General features: G+C 38.5%; 1 protein-coding gene across 5 annotated transcripts in view; it reads left to right on the top strand.

Moving 5' to 3' along the window:
• The window catches only part of Cul4b (cullin 4B), a 55,038-nt gene extending 40,105 nt beyond the window's left edge, over positions 1 to 14,933 (top strand). For all 5 annotated transcript variants that reach the window (XM_090326805.1, XM_090326804.1, XM_090326808.1 and 2 more), the window contains 6 exons: positions 186 to 293; positions 1,443 to 1,556; positions 3,461 to 3,566; positions 6,233 to 6,405; positions 9,910 to 10,062; positions 12,409 to 14,933. In XM_090326805.1, the coding sequence (XP_090182931.1) occupies positions 186 to 293; positions 1,443 to 1,556; positions 3,461 to 3,566; positions 6,233 to 6,405; positions 9,910 to 10,062; positions 12,409 to 12,504 (750 nt within the window). In that variant the 3' untranslated portion in view covers positions 12,505 to 14,933. The remainder of the gene's footprint in view (positions 1 to 185; positions 294 to 1,442; positions 1,557 to 3,460; positions 3,567 to 6,232; positions 6,406 to 9,909; positions 10,063 to 12,408) is intronic.
• Positions 14,934 to 17,024: the final 2,091 nt, after the last annotated feature.

Here is a 17,024-nt window from a genome sequence, read left to right as displayed (position 1 = left end):
TGGAGATAAGAGTCTCATTGACTTTGCTGCTTGTGCTGGCTTCAAACTGCGATCCTCAGATCCCAGCCTCCTAAGTAGCTAAGATTATAGGAATGAGCGCCCGGCTAGGAATTTCTTAAATTTGTATTATGACATGAACAGTATGTACTTTATTTTACAATTTCATTGTGTTGATCTTTTCATAGTATATGCAGAATCAGAATGTTCCTGGGAATATTGAATTAACTGTGAATATCCTGACAATGGGTTATTGGCCAACGTATGTGCCTATGGAAGTCCATTTGCCACCAGAGGTAAGATTTACTGTTTAGGATTTAAGTTATAGGCATAGAGATCACATTACTTTCTTGCTTATCATTTAAAAATAGATACTTTTTAAAGGCTTATATCAGCAGACATACCAACAAAAAAGGTTAAGTGCTTTAAGATTTTATCTTTGTACTGAAATTTCTGTCTTTTTAGCTTATAGCTAATGATGTCAGGTTAGTAAGGTGAGGATCAGTTTTACTCTTATTTCCCCAGTTTATTTGTGACCCTCACTCTAGCTGGTTGTCAGGTTTTTTTGTTTGTTTTGTTGTTGTTGTTGTTTTGGTGCAGGTACTGGGGCTTGCACTCAGGGCCTGAGCATTGTCCCTTAGCTCCACCACTTGAGCCACAGTTCCACTTCCAACTTTTTGGTAATTAAATGGACATTAAGTCTCATGGCCTTTCCTGCCTGGACTGACTTTGAACTGTGATCCTCCAGTTTCAGCCTTCTGAATAAGCTAGGATTACAACAGGCATGAGCCACAGGTGCCCAGCTTGTCAGTACTTTCTTGTCTACATTTTGTTTGGTTGGAGACAGGATTATTAAGTGAAGATACATGAGTAAATTCACCCTAATTCCTGGGGAAATACCTAGAAAAGTTAGAGAGGGAGATACTGAGAGTCTTCCATGGAGATGATCATGGAAGCCCAGGAAGTAGATTTCTCTCAGTCAGGAGAAGATAGAGGCAAAGTAGAAAAAAATGTACAGAGGCAGAACTTCTGAAAAGGTTCAAGATGAGGCTATTCCCCAGCTCTTTCTTAGCATGTATGAGGCCTTGAGTTAACTTCAATACCATCAAAACAAATTAAAGGAACATAATTGTCAAGTGGTAGGAAGAGGAAACTGCTATGATAACTTGAGCAGAAGCAGCAGTGACAGAAGGGAACCAGCATAGTATAGAGGTGCTAGAGCTACTGGAGGTAAATGTTTTATAACGGGATGATTAAATGATGCAAAGATCAGTATAATGACTGAGAAATGACATTAAATTTGATGATAGGAAAATTATTACCATACATAAAATGACTGGGATTATTTAAAACTTTCAGAAATTATTACAGATAGGTAGCCGAAAAGATTGGTAAGCATGATATTTATGTAGAGCTAAAGTACTGCCTTAATTTATATATTTTAGATGGTAAAACTACAGGAAATTTTCAAGACATTTTACCTAGGTAAACACAGTGGCAGGAAACTTCAATGGCAATCAACCCTCGGACACTGTGTGCTAAAAGCAGAATTTAAAGAGGTAAGTGGATGATCCTTAAACTTAGTTTTGTTTTTTTTTTTTTTTTGTCAGTCATGGGGCTTGAACTGTGGGCGTGGGCTTTGTCACTGAGCTCTTTAATTCAAGCACTCTTACCACTTGAGCCACTTGAGCCACAGCACCACTTCCAGTTTTCTGGTGGTTAATTAGACATGAGTATCATAGACTTTTCTGCCTGGGCCGGCTTTGAACCATGATCCTCAGATCTCAGCCTCATGAGTAACTAGGATTATGGGCGTGAGCCACCAGTGCCCAGCTAGCATATTTAATATTGAGTTTAGTCATTTTAATTTAAGAGTTCGAGCCATTGTGTTAGAACTATATCCTAGATATTTACATGAAAATAGCAATAGCTTATCACACCTTCTATAGCTTTTTAAATCTTGCAGTCTCCCTTCCTTCCTTCCTTCCTTCCTTCCTGCCTGCCTGCCTGCCTGCCTGCCTGCCTTCTTTCCTGTGGGTCATAGAGCTTGAATTTTGGGCCTAGGCGTTGTCCCTGAGCTCTTTAGGTCAAGGCTACCACCCTACCCCTGGAGCCACAACACCACTTCCAGTTTTCTAGAGGTTAATTGGAGATACCAGGCCCAGAAAACTTGCAGTCTTTTCTACATTTTTTTCCAGTCCTGTGCTTTAGGTCAGGGCCTAAGCACCGTCCTTGTTTTTCTTTTTTCTTTTTTCTGTGTATGTGGTACCAAGGAATCAAAACTGGATCTTTGTGCATGCTGGGCAAGCAAGCACTCTACCACTAGGCCAGACTCCCGGTGCTTTTTGTTTTGTTTTGTTTTTTGTTTTTGTCTTTGTTTTGAGTCATGGGGCTTGAACTCTGGGCCTGGGCGTCCCTGAGCTCCTCAGCTCAAGGCTACCAACCTATCCTGGAGCCACAGCCCCACTTCCCTTTTCTAGTGATTAATTGGAGAGTTTCTCTCTCTCCCTCTCCCTCTTCCTCTCCCTCTCTCCCTCCCTCCCCCCCCCCTCCCTCATACTTTTGTGCCCTGGCTAGCTTTGTACCCAGATCCTTAGATCTCAGCTTCCTGAGTATCTAGGATTATAGGCATGAGCCACCTCGCCTGGCCCCAGCCCATCTTTTCTACAATTGATGTGACCCTTTGTGCAAGACCTGAAGACCTTACTCACAATCATGATTTTTCCCCCACTTGTGAATGCAAAATTCACACTGCCACTTGTCAGAAATCTTTTTTCTTAGAACTAGAGAGTAGAATGGGAATTAAAGGTAACAGTGTCAATAACTAATTTTTAAAAATTCCTGAACTGAAGCTTTTCATGATTAATCTGAACCAAACAAGTGAAAAATATACTTGAAATAATGAATTCTTGGGCCGGGAGTTTGGCCTAGTGGTTAAAATGCTTGCCTAGCATGCATGAAGACCCAGGTTCAATTCCTTGGTACCACATACTAGAAAAAAGCCAGAAGTGGTGCTGAGGCTCAAGTGGTAGAGCTCTAGCCTTGAGAAAGTCCAAGGACATTGCTCAGGCCCTGAGCTCAAGCCCAGGACTGGCAAAAAAAAAATGAATTCTTGCTGCTTATGTGTTAGTAATGTTTGTGAAGTAATGCACCTTCTACTTGGTGAATATAATGTAACCCTTCTCGTAATTACAATAAAAATATATGAAAAAAACATATAGAGTTATTAGCTTTATAAGACTTTCAAAAGACCTGTTAAGAGTCAAGTAATTTTTCAACTTACTTTAGGTAAAAATCGCACCTAAATTCCACCCTGCGCAACTGTATTACCACCTGAAATAATTTTCTACAGTAATGTTAATCTGATTAAACCTGCTAATTAATGTTTTTCCTGAAAGAGATTACTTATTTGAATTTTTCAAGTTTTTTTTAATGATGTCTAAAAACTTATTTCTCCAAACAGGGTAAAAAAGAACTCCAAGTGTCTCTTTTTCAAACACTGGTGCTGCTAATGTTCAACGAAGGAGAGGAGTTCAGTTTAGAAGAGATCAAGCAGGCCACTGGAATAGGTTTGTATTAAAGCATTTGAGTAACAAACATTAGATGCCCACTATGTAAAGGGTTTGCGGAATATTAGTAATAATTCTTTTGCATACTCTTTGTATAACCAGGGACAATGGACAATGATACTTGAAGTTCAAAACCAATAGGTACTAGTCTGTGGTGCTATCAGGAAGTGTGTTAATTTAACCAAGAAAGAGATCATTGTAGACTGGCAAATGGGAAAGCCTTCATGAAGGAAGTAGATTTGTTTTTTTGGTTAGTTGTTGTGGGGCTTGACCTCAGGGCCTAGACACTGTCCCTGAGCTTTTTCACTCAAGGCTCTCTACCCCTTTGAATAAAGCACCACTTCCAGTTCTCTGGTAGTTAAATGGAGATAAGTGTCTCAAGAACTTTTCTGTCTGGGCTGGTATCAAATCTCCATCCTCAGATCTGTCTCCTGAGTATCTAGGATTACAGATATGAACCACTGGCAGCTGGCAAGGAAGTAAATCTTGAGCTAGACATTCCAACTATATTTTTAATTTTAATTTTCTTATTGTTACTATATTGATGATATACAGAGAGGTTACAGTTCCTTCTGAGCTTTGGTCAGATTAAAAGCGTATTAAGACAAGTGCTGATGACTCATACCTATAACCCTAGCTACTCAAGAGGCTGAGATCAGAGGCTCTCAGTTCAAAGCCAACCTGGGCTTTGAACATCATACAATCTAATCGTTTTGGCATGGCTTATATGTATGTGTGTATACATCATAATTCTAATCTTGATATGGCGTGCATTAAAAAAAAGTTTGAAGAGGCCAAAGCCTTTTATTGTCCATGACATTACTTGGGCAGAACAGTCTGTGAAACTATTATTTCCAGTAAACTACTTATAAAAAGCAGTAATGGAGCTGTGGCTCAAGCGGCAGAGCAAAAGATGCTCAGGAATAGTTCCCACACCCTGATTTAAAGTGCCAGGACTGTCAAAAAAGCATATTAGGCCAGGAGTTTGGCCTAGTGGTTAAAGTGCTTGCCTAGCATGCATAAAGACCCGGGTTTGATTCCTTGGTACCACATACATAGAAAAAAGCCAGAAGTGGTGCTGAGGCTCAAGTGGTAGAGCTCTAGCCTTGAGAAAGTCCAAGGACATTGCTCAGGCCCTGAGCTCAAGCCCAGGACTGGCAAAAAAAAGCATATTAAAGTAAGGGGAAAACCACGTGAAAAGAGGCTTGGACTAGGAATGGTAGCATGTAGGCAGAAATCTAAAAGCCTAATTGTAGCTTAGACTAGTGAGAAATAAAATCTGAGAAGATATGTAGGATCATATCATGGAGAGCCTGATAATTCAGAAAATTAAATATATGTTCTGGTTTTCTCAAATGTGTAAATTAATATAAATAATATAAATAATAATAGTTTATTTGGACCACTTTTCTGGAATCAGTAGACTGGGAAACTTAGAGAATAAAGAGGTTCTGGTCCAGAAGCTATAAACATAATCCAGGCATAAAGTGCTATGGACTTATACTAAAATGAGGTAGTGAGAATGTAGAAGAGCTTTCTTTAAAAAGTACCTCCTAGGAAATGGTGCTGTGGCTCAAAGTGGCAGAGTGCTAGCTTTGAGTAAAAGTGATCAGGGATAACACCCCAGACCCCTAATTCAAGCCCCATAACCAACCAATCAACAGATAGCAACTACTAGACACATGGAAGAATGAGGGAGATCAAAGACATCAAAAATGACTCAGGATAGCTTGATGAGGTAGCTCATGCCTGTAATCCTAGTTTCTCTGGAGGCTAGATCTGAGGATTGACCCAAGCACTGAAGAACCTGAGATGCTTATTTCCAATTAGCCTCTAGAAAATGGGAAGTGGGGCTGTGGATCCAGGGGTAGGGTGATAGCCTTGAGCTGAAGAACTCAGGGACAATGCCCAGGCCCAAAGTTCAAGCCCCATGACTCACCAAAAAAAATGATTCAGGATTATTTCATCAATATAGGTTGTAGTATTACTACTAATAATTGGAAAAAGTATAACGTTTTATGGGAAAAACCGAGATTATGGGACATTATGTTCATATTGGAGCTAATAGCAAAATACCCAAGTGGAAATACTCCATAGATTAGAAATTAAGAAAGAAGTGAAGGGCTGTGAGTTTTGGCCAAGTGGTAGAGTGCTTGCCTAGCATGCATGAATACCTGGGTTTGATTCCTCAGTACCACATGCATAGACTGGCAGAAAAAAAAAAGTAGAAAGAAGTGAAATGTTATTACAGATGATTTGGTAGTTGTCTTCATGGAATAATAATTGACACTTTTAGAAAGCCTGCTTTTATTTATTTTTTATTTATTTTGCCAGTCCTGGGTCTTGAACTCAGGACTTGGGCACTGTCCTTGGGCACTTTTTGCTCAAGGCTACCACACTGCCACTTGAGCCACAGCACCACCACCAGCTTTTTCTGTGTATGTGGTACTGTGGAATCAAACCCAGGGTTTTGTGCATGCTAGGCGAGCACTCTACCACTAGGCTGCGCTCCCAGCCTAGAAGCCTAGTTTAAATAGAACAGAATAGTCTTTGATGACCTTGGGAGAAAATGAAACAGCTTTAATTGAAAATACATTGAGGTTGAATTGTCACTGTTCAATGCTGACAATCTACTTAACCAATAATTAAAACTGCTCTTTCTTCAGAGGATGGAGAATTAAGGAGAACACTGCAATCATTAGCTTGTGGCAAAGCTAGAGTCTTGGCAAAAAATCCAAAGGGCAAAGACATTGAAGATGGTGACAAGTTCATTTGTAATGATGATTTCAAACACAAACTTTTCAGGATAAAGATCAATCAAATCCAAATGAAAGAAACGGTAAATCTTTTGCTTTCTTCTAGTCTTGACATATTAGGATAGATAGATAGAGGTAAATATATTCAAAGTGAAAAATTGTAAATATTTTATACCTGTTATACTACTACAACTACTATTAACATTTTCTCTGCTCATATCTAGCTAGTGCTTTAGATTGGATTTCTTTTGAGGGGGCCTAATGTACCTGTGATTAGATGGATAGATGACAAGCATGCACCACTGTGTCCAGCTATAGATTGAGAAGGAGCTCATGAACTTTTCTGCTGGGATTAGCTTTGAACCTTGGTTACATCTGTGCCTAGCCTGCATGATACTCTTTCACGTGGTTATTATTATTATTATTATTGTTATTATTTAATTTACTTTTTGCCAGTCCTGGGCTTGAGCTCAGGGCCTGGGCACTGTCTTTGGGCTTTCTCAAGGCTAGAGCTCTATCACTTGAGCTTCAGCATCACTACCGGCTTTTTTCTATGTATGTGGTACCGAGGAATTGAACCCTGGTCTTTGTGCATGCTAGGCAAGTACTCTACCACTAGGCCAAACTCCTGACAAAACAGTTATGAATACAGTCCATCTTTTTTTTTTCTTTTTTGTTTTTTATTGTAATTAGTAAAAGGGTTACATGATATTTGCCAGATAGAAGGTGCATTAATTCACATACATTGATACCCTTTCACATGTCTTGGTAGATACAGTCCATCTTGATTAATGCCACCTATTTCAAGATTCTTACCCATTCTTCTCTACCTACCCCTTTCTTCACTTTTCTTAAATTTGTAGGACATAGATTGAATTTTATACTGTATTCTCCTCCGCTTTTCCTTCATTGGTCTTACCCCCTTTCCTTTGATCCCACCCAACCCCTTATAGGTACTTATTAACTGCTGTTTATTTTGTTAAACTTTGACTTTACCTTTTTAAGGAATTGCATTAGTTGAATTTTTCCTTAAATATACCATATTTCAGTTAGTACATTTTATACACTTGCATACCACCCAATATATTTACTTATAAATTCATAAGCTAAACCTAAATTCCATGTATTAGGAGAAACAGTCATCCTTTGTCTCTCTAGACCCAACTTAACTTTCTCAGTCTTTCCATTTCTTTAAAAATGTCATTCTTTTTAATAGTTGAGTAAAATTCCTTAGTGTATATATACCATATTTGTTTGATCCATTTGTCCATGGAGGGGCTGATTCCATACCTTGACTATGGTGAATAGTGCTGCAATGAACATTGATGTGCTGGTGGCTTTACTGTGTCCTGGTTTGTAATCTTTTGGGTAAATGGCCAGGAATGGAATTCCTGTATCATAGGGTAGTGCTTTGTTTAATGTTTTTAGGAACTTCCACACTCCTTTCCAGAGTGTTTAAGCAAGCTTATATTCCCACCAACAGTGTAATGGCGTTCCCTTTTTGCTGTATCTCCACCAGCATCAGTTACCATTTGTTTTCTTGATAATGGCCATTCTAACTAGGGTGAGATAGAATCACATTGTTGTTTTAACTCACAGTTCCTTTGCGGCCAAAGCTGTTGAGCGTTTCTTCATATGTCTATTGGCCATTTTTGCTTTTTCTGAGAAGAGCCTCTTTAACTCATTAGCCCATATGAATTTTGTTTTTTTTTTTTGTCGGTCATAGGGCTTGAGCTCGGCCTGGGCCCTGTCCCTGAGCTCTCTAGCTCAAGGATACCGCCCTACCCTCAAGCCAAGCCTCACTTACTGGTTTCTAGAGGTTAATTGGAGATAAGAGTTTCAGGTTCTTTTGTGCCCTGGCTGGATTTGATCCTTGATCCTCAGATCTCAGCCTCCTGAGTAGGTAGGATTACAGGCATGAGCCACTTTTTCCAACTCCATATAAGTTATTTTTAATGAAACCAACTGGTAAGCACTTAGAAGTGGGTTGATTTTCAGTACCATAAAGATTGAATGCCATTTATTTATTTATAGGTAGTTTTTAAATAGTTTTAATACCACATGTCAGCTTTTATAAGTACAGTGTATTTTGTTTAATGTCACCCATTTCATCTTTCCCCCATCTCTCCTAATTTCACTTATCCCCTCAAATTACCTCCTTCATAAATATAATCTTCAGAAAAAATTTTAATGTGAGACAAAGGTTTTATCTTCAAATGAGTTTCTTTATTTACATATACGTTGAAAACAATACTCCTTTAAGAGGTCACCTTGTCCTTACAAAGCATTTAGGTTGTATCAGTCAGAAACTGCTGGGGGGGCAGGAGTTTGGCCTAGTGGTAGAATGCTTCCTAGCATGCACATGCAGGTTCGATTCCTTGGTACCACATATATAGAAAAAGTTGGAAGTGGTTCTGTGGCTCAATTGGTAGAGCTCTAGCCTTGAGAAAGCCCAAGGACAGTGCTCAGGTCCTGAGTTTAAGCCCTGGAACTGTCAAAAAAATAAAGAAAAGAAAAGCAAACAAGCAAGCAAGAAAGAAACAAACAAATTGCTGGGGCAAGTCCAAACTAATTGTTTTTGTAGTCAGGGGGCTTGAACTCTGGACCTGGGCATTGTACCTGAGTTCTTCAACTCAAGGTTACCGCCCTACCCCTGGAGACACAGTGCTACTTTCCGTTTTCTAGTGCATAATTGGAATTAAGAGCCTCACAGACTTCAGTGCCCAGGCTGGCTTTGAACCGCGATCCTCAGATCTCAGCTTCCTGAGTAGCTAGGATTATAGGTGTGAGGCACCCCACTGGCCCAAACTATTCTTTTGGTGTGATTACTAAATATTAACATTTATTTTAGTATCAAGACTGATTAATTATTAAATTTCTGTAAGTCATAGAGGACTATAAACAGCAAATTACATTTGAGATTTATATTTTACCAAATAAATATTAATTTTAAAACACTGACTGACTTTAACTACTTTGCTTCCAAATACTTTAGGACCATGCCTTGTGTCAGAGATCAGAGGCAATGACTATAGATTTAACAACAGAACATTGGTCAGAAACCCTTTGTATACTTGAACACAGAAGTGTGTTGGGAAGAGAGCAGAATGAAAGCAAATAATGAATTCTGCATGACTATCTATAGTTTTAGAAACACAATTCAGGGGCTGGTAAAGCACTTGCTTAGCATGCACGAAGACCTGGGTTCAATTCCTCAGTACCACATGCATAGAAAGAAGCCAGAAGTGGTGCTGTGGCTCAAGTGGTAGAGCTGTATCCTTCAAAAAGCCTAAGGACAGTACTCAGGCCCTGAGTTCAAGCCCCAGGACTGGCAAAAAAAAAGAAAAGAAAAGAAATTTAAACATTGATGTTTTTCTATTATCTAATATTGGTATTTGCTGGTATAGTGCAGTATAAATAGGATAGAAAGTTAATGTTTGTAGATTTTTTTTCTGTTGGATCATCACTTGGAAGGTCCTATTCAGATAATTCAATACACTTAAAGGATAGGAAGTTAATAGGCGCAATTTGTATGAGTAATAAAGTTTCAATTCAGAGATAGTTCTTATTTTTAAAATATTTTTTAGGTTGAAGAGCAAGCAAGCACTACAGAGAGAGTATTTCAAGATAGACAATATCAAATTGATGCTGCAATTGTTCGAATTATGAAGATGAGAAAGACACTTAGCCACAATCTTCTTGTTTCAGAAGTATACAACCAGTTAAAATTTCCAGTAAAGGTAAATATTTCCTTGTCTGTTTGCCTGCCTGTTCTTCCTTCCTTCCTCCCTTCCCTCCTTCCTTCCTTCCTTCCTTCCTTCCTTCCTTCCTTCCTTCCTTCCTTCCTTCCTTCCTTCTTTCCTTCCTTCCTTCCTTCCTTCCTTCCTTCCTTCCTTCCTTCCCTTCTCCCAGGCCTGGGCACTGTCCCTCCTGACCCTCTCTGTACTCAAGACTAGTGTTTTACCACTTGAGCCACAGGGCCACTTCCAGCTTTTTTTCTGAGTAGTTTATTGGTGATAAGAGTCAGGATTTTTGGCCCCGGGCTGACCATGATCCTCAGATCTCACTCAGCCTCTTGAGTAACTAGGATTACAGTTGTGAGCCTCCAGTACCTGGCTGTTTGTTTTTCTATTGTTATAAATAAACTAGAATACCTTAGATTTCCAGGCACTAATTTTACAAGTACATGTTTAAGACAAGACTGGAGAGACAGGACTTAATTTCCTATTTGCTGATATATGATTTAAAAAACAACTTTGTTGGCTTATGTGGCTAGCTGTGTAAAACAAGGAAAAACTTTTTTTGCCATTTCTGGGCTTAAGCTCAGGGCCAGAGGACTGTCCTTGGATTTTTCTCAAGGCTAGAACTCTACCACTCGAGCCACAGCACTAATTCTGGCTTTTCTATATATGTGGTACTGAGGCATCGAACCAGGGACTTTGTGCATGCTAGGCAAGCACTCTACCACTAAGCCAAACTGCCAGCCCCCAGAAAAACATTTTATAAAACACATCATACTTGAAAGGTTAGTGAGTAAATGAGGCTTTTAAATTTTCATTTTGATTTTATAAGCTCACTATACTTCACTGTATGTCTTATGAACCTTTTACTCCATGAAATGATTTGGTATTTGACAGATTTATTTTTGTTTGTTTTAGAATGAATTAGATCTTCTGTTTGATTAACTTATATAAATGTTGGTTTGGGGTTTTTTTGTTTTGGGGGTTTTCTGGTTGGTCATGGGGCTTGCAGTTTGGGCATGAGTGCTGTCCCTGAGCTTTTCAGCTCTACTGCCCTACCCCTGAGCCACAGCGCCACTTCCCTTTTCTAGTGATTAATTGGAGATAAAAGTCTTATAGTCTTTAGTGCCTGGGTTGACTTTAAACCATGATCCTCAGATCTCAGCCTCCTGAGTTGCTAGGATTACAGGCATGAGCCACCACACACAGCTCAAACTATTTTTATAAAACCAAAATAGCATTGCTTTCCTAAATTGTAAGTTTATTCCTCATGTGAAATTATGGTAAGTCTGATCATTTCCTGCCGGGGCCAACCGGCAGCAAACCAGGGTTCGCAGATTGGGGTTCCTGAAATAGGGGGCAAGGACTAGGAGGAAATAGAAGAGAGACAGACACACCGGGTCCGGGATGTCCGCAGTCCAGGTAAAGACTGCCGCATTTATTTTTCACTCCCCCTTCTTCCCCCCTCCTGACCCCAGGAACCTCCAGGTGTTACATTCATATGGTAAATCTCAGGTCATTTACATAGAATAGGGCCAGAAAACAATAAGACAATAAAGCCATTGTCTGATGCATGTCAAGGTACAGTTTGATTCCACTCTGGCTCCCAACAATTTCCATTTTATTATGCATAGGATAGCTGGTCCTCTTTTTCTTTAAAATAAAGAACCAGTAGTAAATATATTACAATGTCAAAGAGTATGATTATTTTATTTTTTGTTGGTTGTGGGCGTTGAACTCAGGGCCTGGGCAGTGTCTCTGAGTTCTTTGCTCAAGGCTAGCACTCTACCATTTTGTGCCATAACCCTACTTATAGTTTTCTGGTGGTTAATTGGAGATAAGAGTCTCATGAACTTTCCTTCCTGGGCTGTCTTTGAACCATGATCTTCAAATCTCAGCCTCCTGAATAGCTAAGATTATAGACATGAGACACCAGTGCATGGCAAGATGATTTGTTTTTGTTTTGTTTTGTTTTCCATGTGTACGTTTGAGGCCTAGACTCACCTAGAGCTTGTGATCTTCCTGCCTCAGCTTCCTGAGGATATTTTATGTACTACCATATCTATTCCTCATTCTTTTTTTTTGCCAGTCCTGGGCTTGGGCTCAGGGCCTGAGCACTGTCCTTGGACTTTCTCAAGGCTAGAGCTCTACCACTTGAGCCTCAGCACCACTTCCGGCTTTTTTCTATGTATGTGGGACCGAGGAATTGAACCCGGTCTTCATGCATGCTAGGCAAGCACTCTACCACTCCCGGCCCTCCTCATTCATTTTTATATTAGAGTTTTGGTAAGTGGGTTTGTAGTAAACATTATGAGCTTTGCATTGAAAATTTGTCTTCTTTTGCAGCCTGCTGATCTAAAGAAGAGAATAGAATCCTTAATTGATCGAGACTACATGGAAAGAGATAAAGAAAATCCAAATCAGTACAACTATATTGCATAGAATGCTGGCCTTGAAGCAATTGTTGTCATATGCTGTAGCCAATGGATAAACTAATTTCTTGATCCGATATCATTTGACTTCTTTTATATTACCAATGACCAAAATGAAGCAATGTTAATGGAAATAGTTGAGTGAACTTTCTCTCAGTGGTTAACATGCCCATTTTAAAGAGTAATACTTACCTTTAAAAAGAATGTTGTTGAACTCTTTGCATGTTATTTAGTATGATGTGCAGAAATCTCTTAAGAAAAGTTCTTGCTTTTTATGATTCCTTTTGGAACTGGGGAAGAGATCCCTACAGCTGTTAAATAAGTTGTGTGTTGGAGGGTTCTTATACACCAATACTAATGAAGCAAAAGGTTTATTTGCTTAATATGTCATTTAAAGATACATAAACTGCATGCAAACTTTATTTACTGTACAGAATTCTGGATGTATTTATCAAATAGAAAAACCACCCTGTACTTGATTGTTCACCTTTTTTGTGATTTCCCTTGAAGAGAAAAGTGAATTGTCATAGCTATTGATATTTTACTAGATAATATTCTGCTGTGCTGAAAGTAATGTTTTAAAGAAGTCTTATTTGGAAACAGATTTTCAAGTAGGGCAACAGTTGGTTTCATAGTATCTTGTGTAGTCATATCTTAAAATTTTCTGTTTGTGAGTATGGGATGTTTGTATATCGCTTAGCCCTCAGTTTCCTTTGCTAATTAACTGGTCCTACTAAAGGAGCATCACAGGAGAGGAAAAAATAATCCAGTTCTTCCTTTATATTACAAATGAATCTAATATGAAAATTGCATAAGAGACCAAAATCAATGTATTTGTAAGTTATTTCAGGAGCAAAACTTCATCAAGTAGTTTTCAGTATGCCTTAGTCTTTAAATGTCATTTGGATAACTCTGTGTGTGTGTGTGTGTGTGTGTGTGTGTGTGTGTGTGTGTGTGTGTGTGTGTATGAGTATGAGTGTGTGTGTGCACCAGTCCTGGGATTTGAGCTCTGTGTGTATGCGCGTGTGTGTCCTGGGATTTGAACTCAGGGCTTGGGCGCTGTCCCTGAGCTTCTTTTGTTCAAGGCTAGCGTTCTACCACTTGAGCCACAGCTTCACTTCTGAATTTTTTTTGTAGTTAATTGGAGTCTCATGGACTTTACTTCTCAGGCTAGCTTCAAACTGCAATCCTCCAATCTCATTTTCCTGAGTAGCTAGGATAACAGACATGAGCCACAGGCACTTGGCCTCTGTCTTTACTTGGACCAATTGTAGATTGCTACAGGCTTCCTAGGATTTAGCATTCCAGTTTATTATATATATTTTTGAAGCATCCCAACTCTTCTCTTTGTTGATAAGGCTTTTACTATCATCCTGTTTTAGCTTCTTAAAACTCTAGGAATGAAGATCTTGCTTCTTTTGCCCCACACGACCCCGATTGGGAATTTGTGAATTCTTTTTAAACATTTCTTGAAGAGTTCTTATAGCCATTGTGCACTTGCTTTTCAGGGAAATGTCCTCAAATTATTCATACTTGGAAAATAACAAAAGTATTGTTGTTCAAATTAGTAACATGACAAAAAGGCTTCCCTTTATTGTCAGTGGGTTTGTTTTGTCTCCTTGTTTATTTTTTTCTTGAAGAAATTCATCACAGAAGAGAATCAGAAAAGTTTGCTGTTTTTTTTTCTTTTCAATTGAAATTTCTTCAATGATTTTTGTAACAACCTATTTCCTTGCCTGTTAGGAGCCATTAGGAAGAATGCCTGGTCCTATCAACTTGGAACTTAGAACTCTTGTGTCTACCAGTGATTATTTTCTTGAGTTTTCAAAAACCTGTGGCCAGCCATATACATAAGTATACATACACACATGTGTGTGTATATGTTTATATATATATATCCATTTCTGTTTAATTGAGAAATCTTGCACACTTGTCCACCTATATATAGTATATAGAATCTCTTCCTAATTCTTTTTTAGCAGAAATTGTCTACATTTTCTTAGCTCCTCTCTGGTTTCCTTACAGGAGATCATCTAATAATGATATGCAGCCATTTTGTTTACCTTCTCTCCATTCTAGACCATCTGTAACAGTGTTCTGACTCATCCCTGATGGTCTCTGAGATATGTATACTATTACACTAGAATTATAAGTTACTTTAAGCATTTTTATAGATTTATTACTTCTGGGAAGCTTAAAAATGTCTTCCTTATCTTGAAAGCGGGTCTCTTCCCTGAGGTTCTTAATTTTTGAATACTTGATACTGTTTCATCTGAAAAATTAGCAAGACAATTAATAGCTATTAAGGGGAGCTGTTTAAGAAATTGAAAACCATTTGCTAACAATGTTAAATCATTGTGATTTTCAGTTGCTCTGTATCAATTGAAGTTTTGTGCTCTTTTCCCTGTGTACGTGGTGGTTCTATTTTTCTCCAATAAAACTTTTATTTAAAAAAAGTTTCTGGGGAAAGTCTTTAAAGTTGGACTTAATATTCCTAATGATTTTTTTCATGAGTTCACATTTCACCATTTCATTACTTTTAAACTTAATTTTTTTGTGATAATTGTGCAATAATGCTCTAGGAGTACAGGTGAGGGTATGATAAAAAGTGAAATTATGAAGAATTATCAAGGTCAGTAGTTCTTAAATGTTATTTTAGAAAAGTCAGGTATGAACATTGTTTTATTCTAGTCCTCAAAGACAAGTAGTTTTAGAAAGTCTGTGGAACTAAAGTTGAAAAGATAAAAGATTGTAAGTTATGGCACTTGATCTGCCTGTTCTGTTAATAGATTGTTCTAGGCATAATACTATCACAGATGTTTCTTGAAATTTTTCTCAGTTCCTGAGTCTGCTTAATAGTCTTAATACAATGTCTTGCCATACTCTAAATTCTTGCCATATATGTTTAAGTGCAGGAAATTTGGTTGTTCTTCAGGTATCTGTGTCTAAAGCCTTAAGTTTATTTATCTTTATATATATAACACTTACTAATTAGATGTTTTTACTCATTTCAGTAACCACCCAGTTTAATGCTATGAATGGCAAGAATGTTATGAACATATTTCATTTATATAAAATTGTCAGAACAAATTAGTCATTGAAAAGAGGCTAATGGAAATGGGCATACTTGAGCTTTGTAAGGTGAAATCTTTGGCTAATACTTCATTAATGAATATTCTTCAGTTACCTGCATCAGTTTACATATGAATAGTAAGTTTCTTTTTTTTGTGGGTCATGGGGCTTGAACTTGGCCTGGGGGCTGTCCCTGAACTCTTCAGCTCTTCAGTGGAGCCAAGCCCCACTTCCCATTTTTTAGAGGTTAATTGGAAGAGTCTCAGATCCTTTTGTGCTGGGCTAGCTTTGAACCTTGATGCTCAGATCTCAGCCTCCTGAGTAGCTAGGATTACAGGCATGAGCCACGGCTCCCAGCAACAGGTTCTTTTATACTTGTTCAATTATTTTTTTTTATCCCTTTGCCATTAGAGAAAAAGCATTTCTCTTGAACAGACGCATGATCTTCAGTGTTTAATAATACTTAGCAGTTATGTCTTTCCCATTTTTAAGCCTTTGTTATTTGATAGTGGATGTGAAATTATACAGTATTAGATGCATTAGAACTTAGTAGTTTTGCCAACTATATTACAGCAGATCTGGGGCCAGGAGTTTGGCCTAGTGGTAGAGTGCTTGCCTACCATGCATGAAGTCCCCAGTTCAATTCCTCGGTACCACATACATAGAAAAAGCCAGAAATGGTGCTGTAGCTCAAGTGGTAGAGCTCTAGCCTTGAGAAATCTCAAGGACAGTGCCCAGGCCCTGAGTTCAAGGCCCAGGACTGGCAAGTAAAAAATAACATTCTAACCATATAGAACTACAATTCAGGTATTCAGTCCATTTTTATTATTGTATAACCATTATTAGATTTTTTGCCAGTTCTGTAAGGCTGAATAATACTAAGTACATGTCAGAGTTTGTTTATCCAGTTGTTAAACACTTGGTTTGTGGCTATTGTAGTTAGTATGCCCATGAAGATTTGTGTACAAATACTTGTATTTTCCTATTTAAATATCTTTCAGGCTTATACCCAGAGGGTGATTGAAATAAATGGTAAGTCTGTGCTTAATTTATCAAGGAACCACAACTAAACTTTTTCACAGCATGTATATCACTGGCAAAACACAAGAGGTTCAATTTCTCCATATCCTTATCTGTTTTCTAGTCTTTTTTTTTTGTCATGGGGCTTGCTTGAACTCTAGGCCTGGGCACTGTCCCTGAATTCTTCAGCTCAAAGCTACCACTCTACCCCTTGAGCAACAGCCACTTCCAGTTTTCTAGTGGTTAATTAGAGATAAGTGTCTCAGGGACTTTAGTGCCTGGGCTGGCTTTGAACTATGATTCTCAGATCTCAGCCCCCTGAGTAGCTAGGATTACAGGCATGAGCCACTGCACCCAGCTTCTAGCCTGCTTTTATTTTATTTTGCATTGGGATTGGGGCTTAAACTCAGGACCTTGCACTCTTTCTGTAAGATTGCA

This window comes from Megascapheus bottae, chromosome X (assembly GCF_031878675.1).
Source record: "Megascapheus bottae isolate mThoBot1 chromosome X, mThoBot2.hap1, whole genome shotgun sequence".
Lineage (NCBI taxonomy): Eukaryota > Metazoa > Chordata > Mammalia > Rodentia > Geomyidae > Megascapheus > Megascapheus bottae.
This window is presented reverse-complemented; position numbering and strand designations above follow the sequence as displayed.